The sequence below is a fragment of the Montipora capricornis genome, chromosome 7 (assembly GCF_036669925.1).
Source record: "Montipora capricornis isolate CH-2021 chromosome 7, ASM3666992v2, whole genome shotgun sequence".
Taxonomy (NCBI): domain Eukaryota; kingdom Metazoa; phylum Cnidaria; class Anthozoa; order Scleractinia; family Acroporidae; genus Montipora; species Montipora capricornis.
This window is the reverse complement of record NC_090889.1, coordinates 7597222-7612221: the sequence shown is the minus strand read 5'-3', so window position 1 is coordinate 7612221 and position 15000 is coordinate 7597222. Positions and strand designations below refer to the sequence as shown.

At 38.3% G+C, this 15000-nt stretch overlaps 1 protein-coding gene across 1 annotated transcript in view; it reads right to left on the bottom strand.

The window, feature by feature from the left end:
* Positions 1–3334: 3334 nt before the first annotated feature.
* LOC138058139 (beta-1,4-N-acetylgalactosaminyltransferase 3-like) overlaps positions 3335–15000 on the bottom strand; it is an 18187-nt gene continuing 6521 nt past the window's right edge. Inside the window, exons 2-4 of the mRNA XM_068904021.1 lie at positions 6277–6796; positions 5395–5539; positions 3335–3483 (exon numbers count right to left, since the gene is read on the bottom strand). Of these exons, the coding sequence (XP_068760122.1) occupies positions 3335–3483; positions 5395–5539; positions 6277–6796 (814 nt within the window). The remainder of the gene's footprint in view (positions 3484–5394; positions 5540–6276; positions 6797–15000) is intronic.

The following is a 15000-nucleotide window of genomic DNA, read 5'->3' as shown; positions in this document are numbered from 1 at the left end:
TGGATAGGCCTTGACTGCGGAGCGCTAGCGCTCGCAGCCGCTTGGTTGATCCTCGTACGGTGCGCTCGCATAACTTCAATATTTTCAAGGCACATGTGTTTACTGAAAAGTTCTTTCCTTAAGAATTCTTCTACGGAGCTGCAATCTTTTTCGGCGCCTTCCTTTAAGCCCCATATGACTACGTTGTTCCTCCTGGACCTGTTCTCCAAGTCACTCAATCTTTTTGTTGAGCGTGTTTATTTCTCTGCGATTCGCCTTTTCTGCAAGAGCGCATTTAATCTCATTCACATCGAGGTCTAAAAGTTTATAACTATCTTTCAATTCGCTGACATCTTGAGCAGTTTTCTTTTGACTTTTTTTCCAAACTCTCTAACTTGAGCAGGATGGCGTTCAACTTCGACTCTTGTTCATCTTTAGCTGCGAGCAAGTCGTCCATCTTTGCAACTACTGCGTCTTACTTCGCTTCAGTATCTGGCATTTCGGTTCGCTGCTTTGCTATAGACCTTGTCAGTCTGGCAGACATTCGCTTCTCAACAGTTAATATACTCAAAAAGTTATCACACGGACATAGTAAAGCTACTAAGGATCATTTCTTGAACATTTGTTGGAGAGAGCTCGGAGCCGCGTCCGTTCAGCTTGGCGTCATCACCGCTAGAGTTTGTCACAAGGAGATTACTGGGCTTCTCATGGAAAATACTGAACCCACAATTCTGAAGTATTGTCCGATGAAAATGACCAGTCACGTTAAGTGCAGCAAACCGAAAATTCTATCAAATTTTCTTCGAAATAATCTATCATGGCCGGGGATGGTGGAGATATAATGGTGTGTCACAAAGTACAGCATAATCGTGATAATCAGGTGCAACTGTATTTAAGATTGATTACAATATGAACACAGAATGTTTTGCAAAGCATTGTAAGAAAAATTATGTATGCATGATTTTGTTTAAAGTTATACGGCTGATCGAAACTAGTCCTTCGCAAATTGAGCTCTATTCTTATGCAAACGTTTCCTTTTACTTCCATGAAAAAAAAAACAACAACAACAACAAATGTACTTTAATTACGTGAGTGAAAGCCAGCAATTAGGGTTAAACTTTATTAAATGCTCCCCTTAATGCTCTTCAGTATTACAAAAAGAACCATCGGAGCAAAATTCAAATAAAGATATTTCAAAATATCATTGGAACGCATTGTAGAACTGCATATATATCACAATAATGAAGAGTGATATCGCTATGTAAACCCCATTATTAAATGTTCTAATTAAGCAAGTACTCTAATTTTGAAAGGTCCTATTTGATAATAACAATATATTTTTTCCAACAAGACGCCAAAAAGGGCGTATCCGTGGAATGCAAAAACAGTTAACACAAATTGTCCAGTTACAGTGAACTACAACAACGGGTGAACTTTGGAAAATGGCGAGAGATTACCAGAAAGATTAATCTGTAATTTAACTAGAAGTTATTTATTGTAAAATAAAGTATTTAACCCTTTAAGACCCGAGGGGGCTAACAGACGATTTGACTGCCAAGATAGCTAGAGTTAAACATTCTCTTTAGAATGGGCATACTTATCTTGAGTGATTTCTTGCTGCCATAAGCAATACTTATTATTGTCATCTTCCGCTCAAAACTTTTGCTTGTCATATCGCTTGTCCGATGACAATGTCAGTTACAAGTATTAACCTTTAACATGAAACTGTTACATCATTTCATTTCATTTCATGTACAATCAGTACATCCCGAGTAGTGCATCCGTGTATATACCCCCACGCGTCTTTCTAAATTTAAATGATTGTAAAATCACTACCGTTCGCCGCCTGCAACTTCTATCTAACCCTCTTCCATCAAATTCATGCCTCGTCCACTCAAAGAATGAGCTAGGAAGCAATTTTTTGCTCCTTTGCATCAAACTTACACAAAACACACCGCAAAGAAGCAACTATGTAAATGATTGTCTTCGTGACGTACGGCTGAGCTGTGCATTTACATGCAAAAGAACCCGAGATCGAAATCATATCGGGAAAGTCATTACACGACTTCGGTCCTTTCTTTTTTTATACTTGCTTTCTCTTTGAATTTGGTCGTTAAATGCTTTTTCGCAATGTTCTTTTCACGGTTTTTATTTCTACATAGAGAGGAATGGCGTTGGAATTCCCAAACAGTGCTTCCTAATAGCGAATGTTTACTCAATGGCCAAATAAACACACCGGTTCGAATCACAAAACTTTTGGCACAATGGCCAATTGAACACACTTGTTTGTTTCACAAAATATTTTGGGACGACTGAACAAACTGGTTCGTAAGAAACAGGTCGATTGGAGTATTCGGTCTATGCAATAAAGTTTACAGTGGAACACACAAGAACGAAACAAGATCTAGAAATAACGTAGCAAATTCCCCTTACATTAAAAGCTTGCCGTTCTCAAAGAAAACTCGTCTGTCCACTTTATCAAATACTTTCAGATGTGAGATTTAATACTGTGTCAATCATCGCGGGCGGAAAGGATTCCAAACTAAATGTTTGCTCTCATATCATCACAAAATGATAACTATGTCACCGTGGCCGAGTAGTTAAACGCGCTTTCAGAATGCCAAAAAGCTAGGGAGAATGTGGGTATTTTAATCGCCGTAAGGGAGTGTGAAAATTCTGAAGGGCATAAATTTAGGTTCCCCGATCGGAGTTAAGTCAATATCCGTGGGGAATTCACATTTGTGACCACTAAGAAGAAAAAAATATACATTCGACTGGTTTTGTGACGCGGTATGCTTGTGGCATCCCACGTAAAAATTACATTTCAAAATGCAGTCACTCTATAGTGGAAGGTGCGTATCGTAATATCCATGTATTTCATTTCATCTGTTGACATTTTCATAGTTGTACATGTTCCCATGATGCATTCTGATAGCAATAAATCAAGGAGCATGGCGTTTTACAGCCTAAAAGAAAATTGTTCAGTGCGCTAACTGAAAGTGGATTTAAAACTTGCAATGTTCAACATCTATTTCTAGTTATCAAGTACTGAGTGTCCCTCAGACCTTTATAAGGGCTTGCACTTATTTCAAGGTTCCATTCCCTACATGCAAGGCTATTGATGGCTTTGCACAGATATATCTTAGTGATTTCGCCTTTTTGGAATCCCAGTCCTTCCAACAATGACACTCTTTTCTACTCTTTCTAAAATTTTTCCTCCAGTTTTAACTTATTCTGTAGTGACACAAACGCTTTATTTGAAAAAAAAATTAACAAATTCGACTGCAGATGTTACTGGATTTACTATTTTTGTTCGATTCGAGGCTCCTTTTAAGAATCAACAATTGATCACAGTCTACTGCCACATGCCCGTACGTGAATGATAGTAATGGAACAGACCAGGCTGTTTGAGTCGTTCAATTTCCAGTCCAACTGAGAGAATTCGATCAACCAAATCCCAGTCTTCACCTCCCCACTTGGTAGTGTATTCTTCAACGTTGATTCCTAAATTTTAAAATAAAAAGTTTAAAAAGAGAAAACTAAGATGTTACATTAAAATTCCATATGAGGGAGCTAGGAATTTGTACAACGGTGGCCATACAATAAGTGCAGGATATTTACTTTCGCACATTAATATCCTCATAACATGCAGGTTGTTTTAAGTAATAGGGCATTTGGACAGGGTAGCACACAGTCATATACAACTTAATCCTTTAACCCCTGAAACGCCACTTATGTCTTTTACTCTGTCTAACGCTAGAGAATTTAACATGTCAACATTTTTAGGGGCTTTTACTATGGAAGTATGTGTGGTACACCCATGACCGTGAGTGGTTTTTGGGGGATTTTGTCGCGAAAATCATTTGGCAACACGATGGTTATAGAGTTTTAACTGTATTCAAAACAGATTGGAACACACTTCAAAGTATGTATTTTGAGTGGGAAAACATATCTTGGAATGTGTTCCAATCTGTTTTGAATTCATTTAAACTTCCATAACCATCATGTTGCCAATTGATTTTTGCGACAAAATCCCCAAAAACCTCTCACAGTCATGTAAATTGCAAGTTATACTTCACAGCTTCCACATTACAAACTCACACGTTTTTATTACTAAGTGTTTTCTTCGTTACCCGACCTTACCGATGCATGTGACTTAAGAGAAACTTATGTTGAGTTGATTGCCTTATTTAATTACCTTGTTGAAAAAATGACGGATAATCTAGTATCGAAAAAACTAAATGTTTCAGGTCAGTAATGAAAAGAAAAGAAATGTATCACAATCTAATTTCACAAGCTCACTACATGAAAACGTACTTCACTTTCTAGCGGTGTTGTGTTACGAAGCGTCAAAACAAAGGTTTGTATGGGAACTCAACAGCTTTGTTTCAAACGGCATAAAATGTGTTGTTTTGTGAATAAAAGTTGCCGCCGTGTCAGACTGTTTTGAAGCGTTTTCGACGACCTAGCGCTAAGAGGAGTCTTTTCCGGAGCCTGTCTCTTGTGACGGTGGGTCGGGCGGGCAAAAAAAATTAATGAACACTTGAAGGGGTCTGGGTTCCAGAGAAAGCCGGGCTGCTAAGTAAGAAAGCCTGGTTACAATGTGCGAGAAACCTGTTGTCTCCGAGCCGAAAACGGCAACAGCACCAGTCAGAAAGAAGAGGAAGAACAGGCTTCGAATGCAGCTCTGTGTTAAAACTAAACTTTCAGTCGACCCCATAATAAGATTGAAACTGTCAAGCAAGACTTTTTGTAAGTTACTGTTTAATGAAAAAAGTTGTGTTGACGAAATGTTCTTTTCCAAGGAAACATTCAGTCACTTTCTTTTGCATATTAAATTTCACTTTTAATCTGTAAGATTTATAATCAGATGGTAAAAGATGTATATTAACACGACTACCAAATGTCTAAACAGCCTTTAAAAAACTTAGTATATATATCGATGTCAATTAAAGACAAGGACATCATATCATACCAATTGTTGTTAATAACACAAGATCGTGTGCTTGTAAATTAAAGTACTTGCTTCTTTGACTAGTGAATCTGGTTTTTCTCTTTTTTTTTTTTTTTACTTTTCGAGAAAAATGGGTCGGGCGGGCGATGGGAAACAAAAGATTTCATTTGGATGGCCTGAGCAATGAAACACCAAATTAGTGCTAACTCGCCCAAAACGCTTTAAAACGGTCCGAGACGCCGGCAAATAACAAAGAAAACATAGCGGCAAAAAGGTCAGCCAACTTTATTCACAAAACATTACATTTTACGCCATTTGCGACAAAACCGTTGGGTACAAACCTTTATTTCACAACACCGCTAAAAAGTGAAGTAAGTTTTCATGTAGTGAGCTTGGGGTTCCTGTGGTCAACCCAACTAAGTTTCTGAAATGGGGAATTGTAGTGAACATGATAATAATACCTCCAAATGTATTCCAATCTGCTTTGAATACACTTAAAATCCCATAACCATCTTGTTCCCAAAATCCTTTGGGATCATTTGGAAAAACGCCACACTCAAGCCGCCCCACTGTTGGAGCATAAACCATCTTGCCCTTAATAGTGTGCTGTATAAAAAAAGATACAAACAAATTATTGCAAACAATATTTTTATCGTGCAAACTCTGGGAATTGAACAAAGTTTGTGCCTACGATAACTGATGCAGGATTTCATAGTACAGTGGAACTTCCATTCACGGACACCCTCGGGACCAGGGCAGGTGTCCCCTGAATAGATGTTGGGTTGGATACAAAGATTAGTATGACCATTTTCTGTGTCCCCTGAATGGAGGTGTCCCAAAGGAGAGGTTCCACTGCATACTTTAAAATACTAAGAGGTTCTTCGGAGTGGGTGAATTTTTCCTAGAGACAGATCACCCGTCTGGGATGAGCTTGGGCAAATTGAGATACACTGGAACCTCTCCTTTGGGACACCTCCATTCAGGGGACACAGAATTTGGTCCCGGAAAACTGTTCATACTAATCTTTGTATCCAACCCAACCTTTATTCAGGGGACACCTTCCCTGGTTCCAAGGGTGTCCCTTACATGGAGGTTCCACTGTATTTCGTCTGATAATTTGTCTTAAAGCAAATACAGGGAAAAGGATGGATCATCCATTGAGACAAATTATCCACAACAGTTCGACTGTCAAAACAAACTACCGTGATAATTCATCCAAAACTGCTGTAAGAAAGTCTTTACGCAGATGCATACAACACAGCTTGCATCAGGCAAGGTGGTGAGAAGAAATTGCACCCGTTTTAGAATACCCTTCAAAGTAGACTCGTTTTAAGAAATCGCACCTTTCTGATACAATCCAGAAGTCCAATAGGAACATCAATATGAAGATCAAATAGAAAAACTATATCATTTCCATTTGGAACAGCTTCAACACCTTTCTGTATAGCCAATGTTTTGTAAAAAGGTCCCATCATGTTGATCAATGTGTAGCGTTCCTTTAATGGCCAGACATCAAACACTCTTTCAATGTCAATGTCCTGACTCTCAAAATCAATAATAATAACATGGAAGTTTAAATCACTAGTTTCTTTGGACGTATTGATCAGCTGAGAAGCAAAGTGATGTAACCATTTTCCTTGATTCTTGACAGGCAGCACAAAATAGACTGTTGCAGAGCTCTCCCATTGCATTCCTATGGGAAAGCAAAGCTCCTTCTCTTCATTTGGAACAAAGATATAATCTGAAAGCCGGAAACTTAGGTCTGATCCATACAGGCCTAGTTGAAGTTCAAGGAGAAAACGATTTCCCTTCTTGGGATCTGTGTTCTGTTCAATGTTTATGATTCTTTCTAAATAGTAACGTCTGTCAGAAAAAAAGAAGACATCCAATGTTAGCAAGAAGAGTTTTGAAATAGGTTCAAATTATTACTATCTTGTGCAATTTGTTTTTTTAATTTCCCTCAACTTTCGGATTCTTCAGGTCATGCTGTAATTGATAAAAAGCTGAGTATAAAATGAGTTATCGGGGATGAATCGCTCCATTGCCGTTTTTGTAGGTTTTTTTCTTGAATATTGATGACCCGAAAGTACCTTGCATATTTTATGGCTCGTGAAACTGGGTTTGGGTGTGTCTGTGAGTGTGTACATGTTCTGTTAGGGATGATTCAGTACCAAGGAAGAGAGATGACATGTGATGGCGTTATTCACATGTCAATCTGGTTTCCAGTGATAAACTAGTCAAAAAGAGTTTCAACTTTTCCAAACGTAGTGGGAACTTTTTTATCAATTAAAATTGTTTGTTTTTATTGTTAAATCAGATCAGTATTCGATGATCCATTCATTATTTAGTGCTTGTCAATAGAAGACATACATGAAAACAATACTTCAAAATTAATTATATTAATAAATTTGTTTAACTTCTCTAATATTAAATATAATTTTTCGTCTAAATATTAGAAATGCTTTTGTCAAACATTATACAATTGTATTGGTTTACTGGATTGCCTCCGTCCTTTTTGATTGGCCAAAGTAATTACTTTGGTTTTGGTTTTACGACACTCGATTGAAGCTCGCTCTAATGCATACCAAATGAATCGAAATAACGTAAAGTCTTTTTATTTTCATGAAATGGTGCACATGCTACCCAATGCGTTCCTGTGTTTTCATAGGAATCAAGGTTGATTATGCACGGACTCTGGTTTTTTGGCATATGTTCTTTTCGACTAAAAATGCCTTTTATTTTAATGTTGACCATAGTTAATACATGGAGATGGTTATGAAACTCGACAAGTTCCTTTGTTTCATGTTTTTGTCCGTATTTTCCGCCTTGACCCTGCTCAAAATACACCTTTTTTCGAGAAGATAACCAATCAAATCCTTCGATTAAATTATGCGCAACTAATTTGCAAACCCGTGCGAAGCAAAAACAAAAGATTGTGCAGGGTCACGGTCAATTCAACATCGATTGCAACGACATTGTTCTCGCTTTTGAAGGTTCTAAGGTTTCATAACCAGTCCCTCGATTAACTATCTGTTGACATAATCACACCAATTTTGAAGATCAATATTGCTACGAGGTTTTCTTTCAAACTTTGGTTTTAAAGTATTGTTCCCAAAGTATTGGTCTGCAATGTAAAAGGTAAGTTCAGAAGTAATTTTGTATTTATTTTATTCCCTAGATAATTATGCTCCTTATGAAATTATAATTTCAAAAGGAAGTGATCTTGTTCTAGTGTTTGTTGCAAATGCACATATAGATTTACTCAATAGAGAACAACTTATATATAAATTATCAATTTAATTGCTTATTTTGGAAAATTTTGTGCCATAACCACTGAACTGTGTTTTGAAATTTGTAATGTGTTGTTTTAACATTCTGGTCTTATATTATTCCAACTAGCTGTCATACTGAGACTATGTAATGCTGTATAATGTTGTTTGTTGTTTTCTAAAATCAACTCAGGAATGAATTTTTCTGTAAAATTACCTGGTTTGTTGTTTTGGCTTTGGTTTTTTTGCATCCTATGATTTGAAAACTAAAACTCTATTTACATTTATTATGTTATTTAGCTACGTATTTATTCTATTTATTTTAATGCATTGATTATTGCTCCTATTTCAATAATTCATCATTTATCTGAGACAAATCATTTTTTAAGACTTGACCATTATTTCCATGTTTACGTATATGTTAAAATTGTGATTTTCTAAACTCTTTAAAGAACATCCTCAAAGGCTGCATAACATAAAAATGGAAAATGGGTGATATATAACGCGATAAAAATGTACCTGGTACCTCATTTTATAACCTTTTTACTTCATATTCTTCAAATATTGCTATTATTCATTTTTTGTGTCAAGTTTCATGCACGAACTCGGAACGCTTCCCTACGAAAATATCAGAAATGTTTGTAACCTGAGCGAGCTAAATGACGCGAAATTTGAAAGCAAACTGGTGCTAATTATTCATATAGAATCGTCAAACGGACTAATTTCCGGCTTGTAGCTTGGAAAGCTTAAAAAAAATGCGAAGTAGTCTTTTCGAAGTATTAAAAGTGACTGAAAATCGTATTTGAGGGCACAAATCCGAACGTGAACCATATATTACTCAATTCAAAGACATTTTCATTAATACTGGTTTATGTAAGTGACTTCTTTTATCGCGATTTCCAAACTGAACTTATTTACCATATTAAATATGTTTAGTTTTCTGTCAAAAGGCATCGTGATTCACACGATAAGTTAATATTTTTAATATTTTAGGTACAAGAAATGTACTCCACTGCAATGCGAAAGGTATCGAGAATTATTTTTGTAGTTGTTTACATTTCTTTTAAACGCACGCAGTGTCCGTTTCACTGAAATGCATGCACGACCTGGCGGACGGTTTCATTTAATAAAGGGCACGCTTTTAAAAGGTAGTGGTAGAGCAAATATATGACAAAACTTTAAAGAATTTCAAACCAAATCAGTCTAAATATCCTAAAAAACGAAAACTGAATGAGCGTCTATTGTGCGGTATCAAAGACATAAATGAGGCCGTTGGCAAAATCCGGATCGGATCGGATCGGATTGACAAAACTCGGAACGGATCAATAACACCAGACAATGTGCTTAAATTCTGTGTCTTTCTCTCTAGTGTAGTCGTCTCCTCATTTATTTAGACTTGTCGAAATGCTTTTTTTCCAAAGGTGATTACAGATTCCGAAACGGAATTATGAAAGATACCTTTTGACGAATTGACTGCGTACACAACGGACTTCTTCCCCAGGCCCTTCTAATCGCACAATAGACTGATTTAGCAACAGAACGGGAATGTCACTTGACGATGGCGCGCGCAGCAAAAATATCCATATCAGGTCATATTAGAGTAGAATCCCAACTATTCTGTGGGCTCTCCTTTCGTCAACTGAATAGGACTGAATAGAACTGAATAGGTCAGGGGTACGTGGGTTTAAATCTCGTTCAGGGCATAAAACGTTTTTCTCCCAATGAAAAATGTCGTCCAGGGGTTCTCCGTCCTTGGTCCTTTCAAACGTCATTAATTTACTACATTTCGCCAAGGCTTGGACTGTGAATCCATTTGTGATCCTCCTGGGGGCAGGGATGCGCTGTTGGCTCAAGAGACCCTCGTAACTTGTGCATATATATATATATATATAGTTAAGTAGATCCCTTGAGCCAACAGCGCATCACCCCCAGGAGGATCGCAAATGGATTCACAGTCCATATTGAGGAGAAATTGAGAGAAGTTTACGGGAAACTCAACACTGGACAACTTCTGGGGAAAACTGTAATTGCCGCTAAGATGTTGTTAACTTGAACTTTTGACCTTCAAACTTGGTAAACATTTATGTCACGCAACCTAACGAAAGGTTTCTTTTGATCCATTCATGCTGTGTATTAATATCGTTATCGTTGCATGAGAAGTGTTGTTTTGTTCTTTTTGTTTCTTTAGGAATAAAATTGCATCCTCGTTTACATACGTATGTTGTATAAATAGATTACCAAAGAAGATGGTCAGTGGATGGTTTGAAACGAGCAATTCATTGTAATACGTTCCGACGCCTTTAATACAACTACGTACAGATCCTGTTGAGAGTAGAGAAAAAATGCACTGGTAAGAACCACAACTAAATTAATAAAAAAGCTTCAAGTATACGTATAACCTGCAAGCAAAAAAAAAAGTTGTAGACTGAATACTCCCACCTTCGTCGTTTTTCTAATGGTTGGCTCCTAAAGGGGCGGTGAATTATTTTACTGGCTTGTCCTCAGTAATCTCGTAAAAGTTATAGGGATGATCGAAAGACATGGGAGGCCATACAGGTAAGGGTGTAAAAAGGGTAATTAATAAAAGAGAAAATCTGGTTATGCGCACTTATTAAAATAAAATGAGCAGTAACTGACGATTGGACACGAGACAGCCCTTCGTTCTCCCGTCCAGGCCAAATTGACAGGAAACGCAGTGACCAAATTATTTTTGGCAAGTACTTTTGCTAGTGATGTCTTTTAACAGTGCCATTTATGGGGCCTGGTTATGCGCACTTATTAAAATAAAATGAGCAGTAACTGACGATTGGACACGAGTCAGCCCTTCGTTCTCCCGTCCAGGCCAAATTGACAGGAAACGCAGTGACCAAATTATTTTTGGCAAGTACTTTTGCTAGTGATGTCTTTTAACAGTGCCATTTATGGAGCCTGGTTATGCGCACTTATTAAAATAAAATGAGCAGCAACTGACGATTGGACCCCAGTCAACCCTTCGTTCTCCCGTCCAGGCCAAATTGACAGGAAACGCAGTGACCAAGTCATCTTTGGCAAGTACTTTTGCTAGTGTTGTCTTTTAACAGTGCCATTTATGGGGCTTTTTTTTCGCATGGACTTGGGTGGTATATCGAGGCCAAGGTCTTCACACATGTGCTGCAGCATGGGTAGTTTCAGGAGCTTCAAAGTGCCATCCACCACCATTGCACAAAGGTTGTACTGATCGTAAATCAACGGATGGTCAAGATGTATTGCCGCTAAGGCTTCCTTTTTTGCTTGGTTAAATTTACTCTCTTCCTGAGCTGCTTGAATATCAACCTCTTCGGGATCCCTCTGGTGTACTGCGATGCTCTGTCTAGAGAAGAAAGAGAGGTGACCTGGGAAGTGGTGAGGAATTCCGTCGAATGGAATAGACGTGCTCCATCAGTACCTCTGCGTCCACAGGGAGCCCGCACAATATGTTAGGGTAACCGTTTGTAATTTTATAATAAATGCATTGGAATCACCGTTTGCTTCTTCTGTAGCGATATATCGATAAATATGTGGATGGACTAACGCTAAATAAACGTTGTATTACCTTACCTGCTGTGTACTGTCGTTCTTTCGCTTCAGAACTGGTATTTTGAGCGATTTTGAAGATTTCGAGTTCGCTGTTTCCTGTGCTTCTCAATAGAAGGACAAGGGTGGATGTTAATTTTTTGAACGGCTCCAGCACCGGGCAATTTTTCCCCAGAAAGCTTTGAAACTTCGCAGGAGAATGGCTGAAAGATTCACGCTTCTTCTCGTACTTCTCGCTCGAAAATTCATCCAAATGGCCCAGAGCTAGCCCTCGAAAAAATCATAATCCCATTCGGGCAAGCAGTCGTGATGTGTAACACTTTTCACGCGGGCCAGCCAAGTGTCAACCTCAAACGGCGTCCAATCAGAAACCTAAAAGACGATCAGCAGGCTGGCACACGTGAAAAGTGTTACGCGTCTCGACCGCTCGGAAGGATTTTGATTTTCTTCGAGGGCTAGCTCCGGGCCGTTTGGATGAATTTTCGATCGAAAAGTACGAGAAGAGGCGTGAGTCTTTTGGCCATTGTCCTGCGAATTTTCAAAGCGGAGCCATGCGATTTTCTGGTGATGGAGCCGTTCCGGAAAAAAAATAGCTTCTACCCTTGTCCTTCTATTGAGAGGCACAGTAAATCTTCAAAATCGCTCAAAATACCACTTCTGAGGCGAAAGAACGACAGTACACCGCAAGCAAGGTAATACAACGTTTGTTTAGCGTTAGTCCATGCACATATTTATCGATATATCGCTACAGAAGAAGCAAACGATGAATCCAATACACTTATTTAAAATTACAAACGGTTACACAAACAGATTGTGCGGGGGCCCTGCGCGTCAAGCCTGTGGACATTCCTTTGTCTAATAGGAAATTTTGCTAGAAGGTACGACCTCTCAATTTTGATCATTCATATCTTTGATACCACACAATTGACGCTCACCCAGTTTCGTTTTTAGCATGTGTATACTGATTTGGTTTGAAATTCTTTGAAATTCTGTCATATTTTTGCTCTAACACTACCTTTTAAACCGTCCTGAACCGGGCCTGAGGCCTGGTTCAGACGTCGTGCTTCTGCCGTGCCGAACTTAATTGCAATTAGGTTTGACCGTAGCACGCCAGAATCCCGACTTTGATTCAGATGTCGTGCCAGATTCGAACTTAAATCAGATATTAGTAGAGCCACGTAAAATTGAATCAGCGGTATTCATTTTAAATATGGCGCGGTATTCGAAAACAAAGTGGAAACTCTTGCAAATAAAATTCCTGCAAGACTCGAGAAGACGACGGGTAGAACTACAACAGAAAATTCTTTTTCTTTTGGAAGCAAGGCGGATGTGGTTGTTACGAATTTTTGTCCTTACTACACTCCTCATTTCTTCGGAGAAGGCTGTAGCAGCTCGATCTTGCCGACGTCTGCAATGAAACAACGGTTGGTTTGATCATGTATGGAATATATACAGTGAAACTAGGTTCAAGAAGACTTTCCGTGTGTCCAAGGAAACATTTAATTTTATTTTTAGCCGAATTGAACATGATTTATAACGAGACACTGTCGCAGAGGATCCAATTCCACCAGCATTTAGGCTAGCAGTTTGCCTTTACCATTTGGCTCGAGGAGACTATTTCTATACAATAGCAGAGGTGACCGGCCTAGGCAACTCAACAAATGCGGTATTGCAAGTGAAGTTACAAAGGCAATTGTCAACAATCTGTGGAGTGATCAAGTTACCCGACATTTCCCAAGAAACGAAGAGGAATTCCGGGAGAAAATATTGGATATGGAGGAACTACGGCAGTTCCCCTGCAGTTGGGCTGCCATAGATGGATGCCACATTCCTTTGAAGTGTCCTGCAGGTGGATTACAAGCTTACAAAGAGTACCACAATTTAAAAATTTTCTCTTCAATTGTCCTCATGGGCATGGTAGATGCCAGGCGCAGATTTGTCTGGGCAAGCTGTGGATTCCCTGGGAATTCCCACGATTCGATTATCTTTCATTCAACGAACCTCTGGAGTAAAATAACACGTGGACAAACAATACCTGATATTGGAAAAGATGTTGAAGGTGTTAATGTCCCTCCACTGATTTTGGGTGATTCTGCCTTCCCATTTCAAAGCTGGTTGATGAAACCTTATACTAGTGCTGTGTTGACCTCATTACAGCAGTACTTAATTACAGGCTAAGCAGGGCAAGAATGTCCATTGAAGAGGCATACGGTGAGCTCAAAGGCAGATGGCGAGTCCTTCAGAGGAAATGTGAGAGTACACAAGAAGAAGTCAGACACAACGCTCTTGCATGTATTGTGTTAAATAACATTTGTATCGAACAGGGGGAGACTTTGTGTAGACAGATTGATGGAATTGTGGATGCTGCCACAAACCAGAGAAGACTCAGGGATATTATTAGGCGTCTTCTTAACATGACAAACTGCCATCCAATAAGGGATACCTATCACCAAGCAACTAGGATCAGAAATGTGCTCACACAAAAGTTGTGGAGGGAAAACCAAGGATATGGTGTTTTGTAAATAATCAAAGAAGAGCTTCTCATGCTTTAAACAGAATGATTGTAAATTGTTGGAAGTGACAAGTCCTGCTTTCATTTCACCAAAATCAGGAAACGTTTATGTTTTCCATTTATTTGTTAACGTGAATAGGAAATTTCCAAAGTAAGACACTAACAGTTAATATTAAACTGATACCTTCCTTTGGTGATCATACTGGTATAGTATCTTGCTTATTAAAATTGCTATGAACTGAAAAATCGAATCAGGTTTGTATTTCTGAGTTGAATTTGAAACGTGAAGAATTTTGCTATTTAAAATCTCTTTTAGTACAAGAGTTTAGTTTTGAACCATTTTTAGAGCTTACTAGTAACTAAATATACAGTTTGAACAATGTCAGATATAATGTCAACAAAAGCCATAGGGCTCAGAAGCAAAGTGACCAATCCACAATAACTGTTTTTGGTCTGTGTACAAACTCTGCCAGAATAGAATAAGAGATATATCATACCAATTCTTATTTACTATTCACGTCAATACTTTATCTTCAATATGAATACAATTTTCTTCAATTTAAATTTGCCCTGCTCTCGTCACTTTTGGGGAAGCTTGCAATGCTTCTAAACCCCTCAAGATTTATTATTCTATTTTAGAGGTGAGGTACCAATTTGGGAAATATTACCTACAACACAAATAAAATTATCAGAAGAAATCAAAGTCAAAGACTAAAGAAAGTTGGAGAGTTATT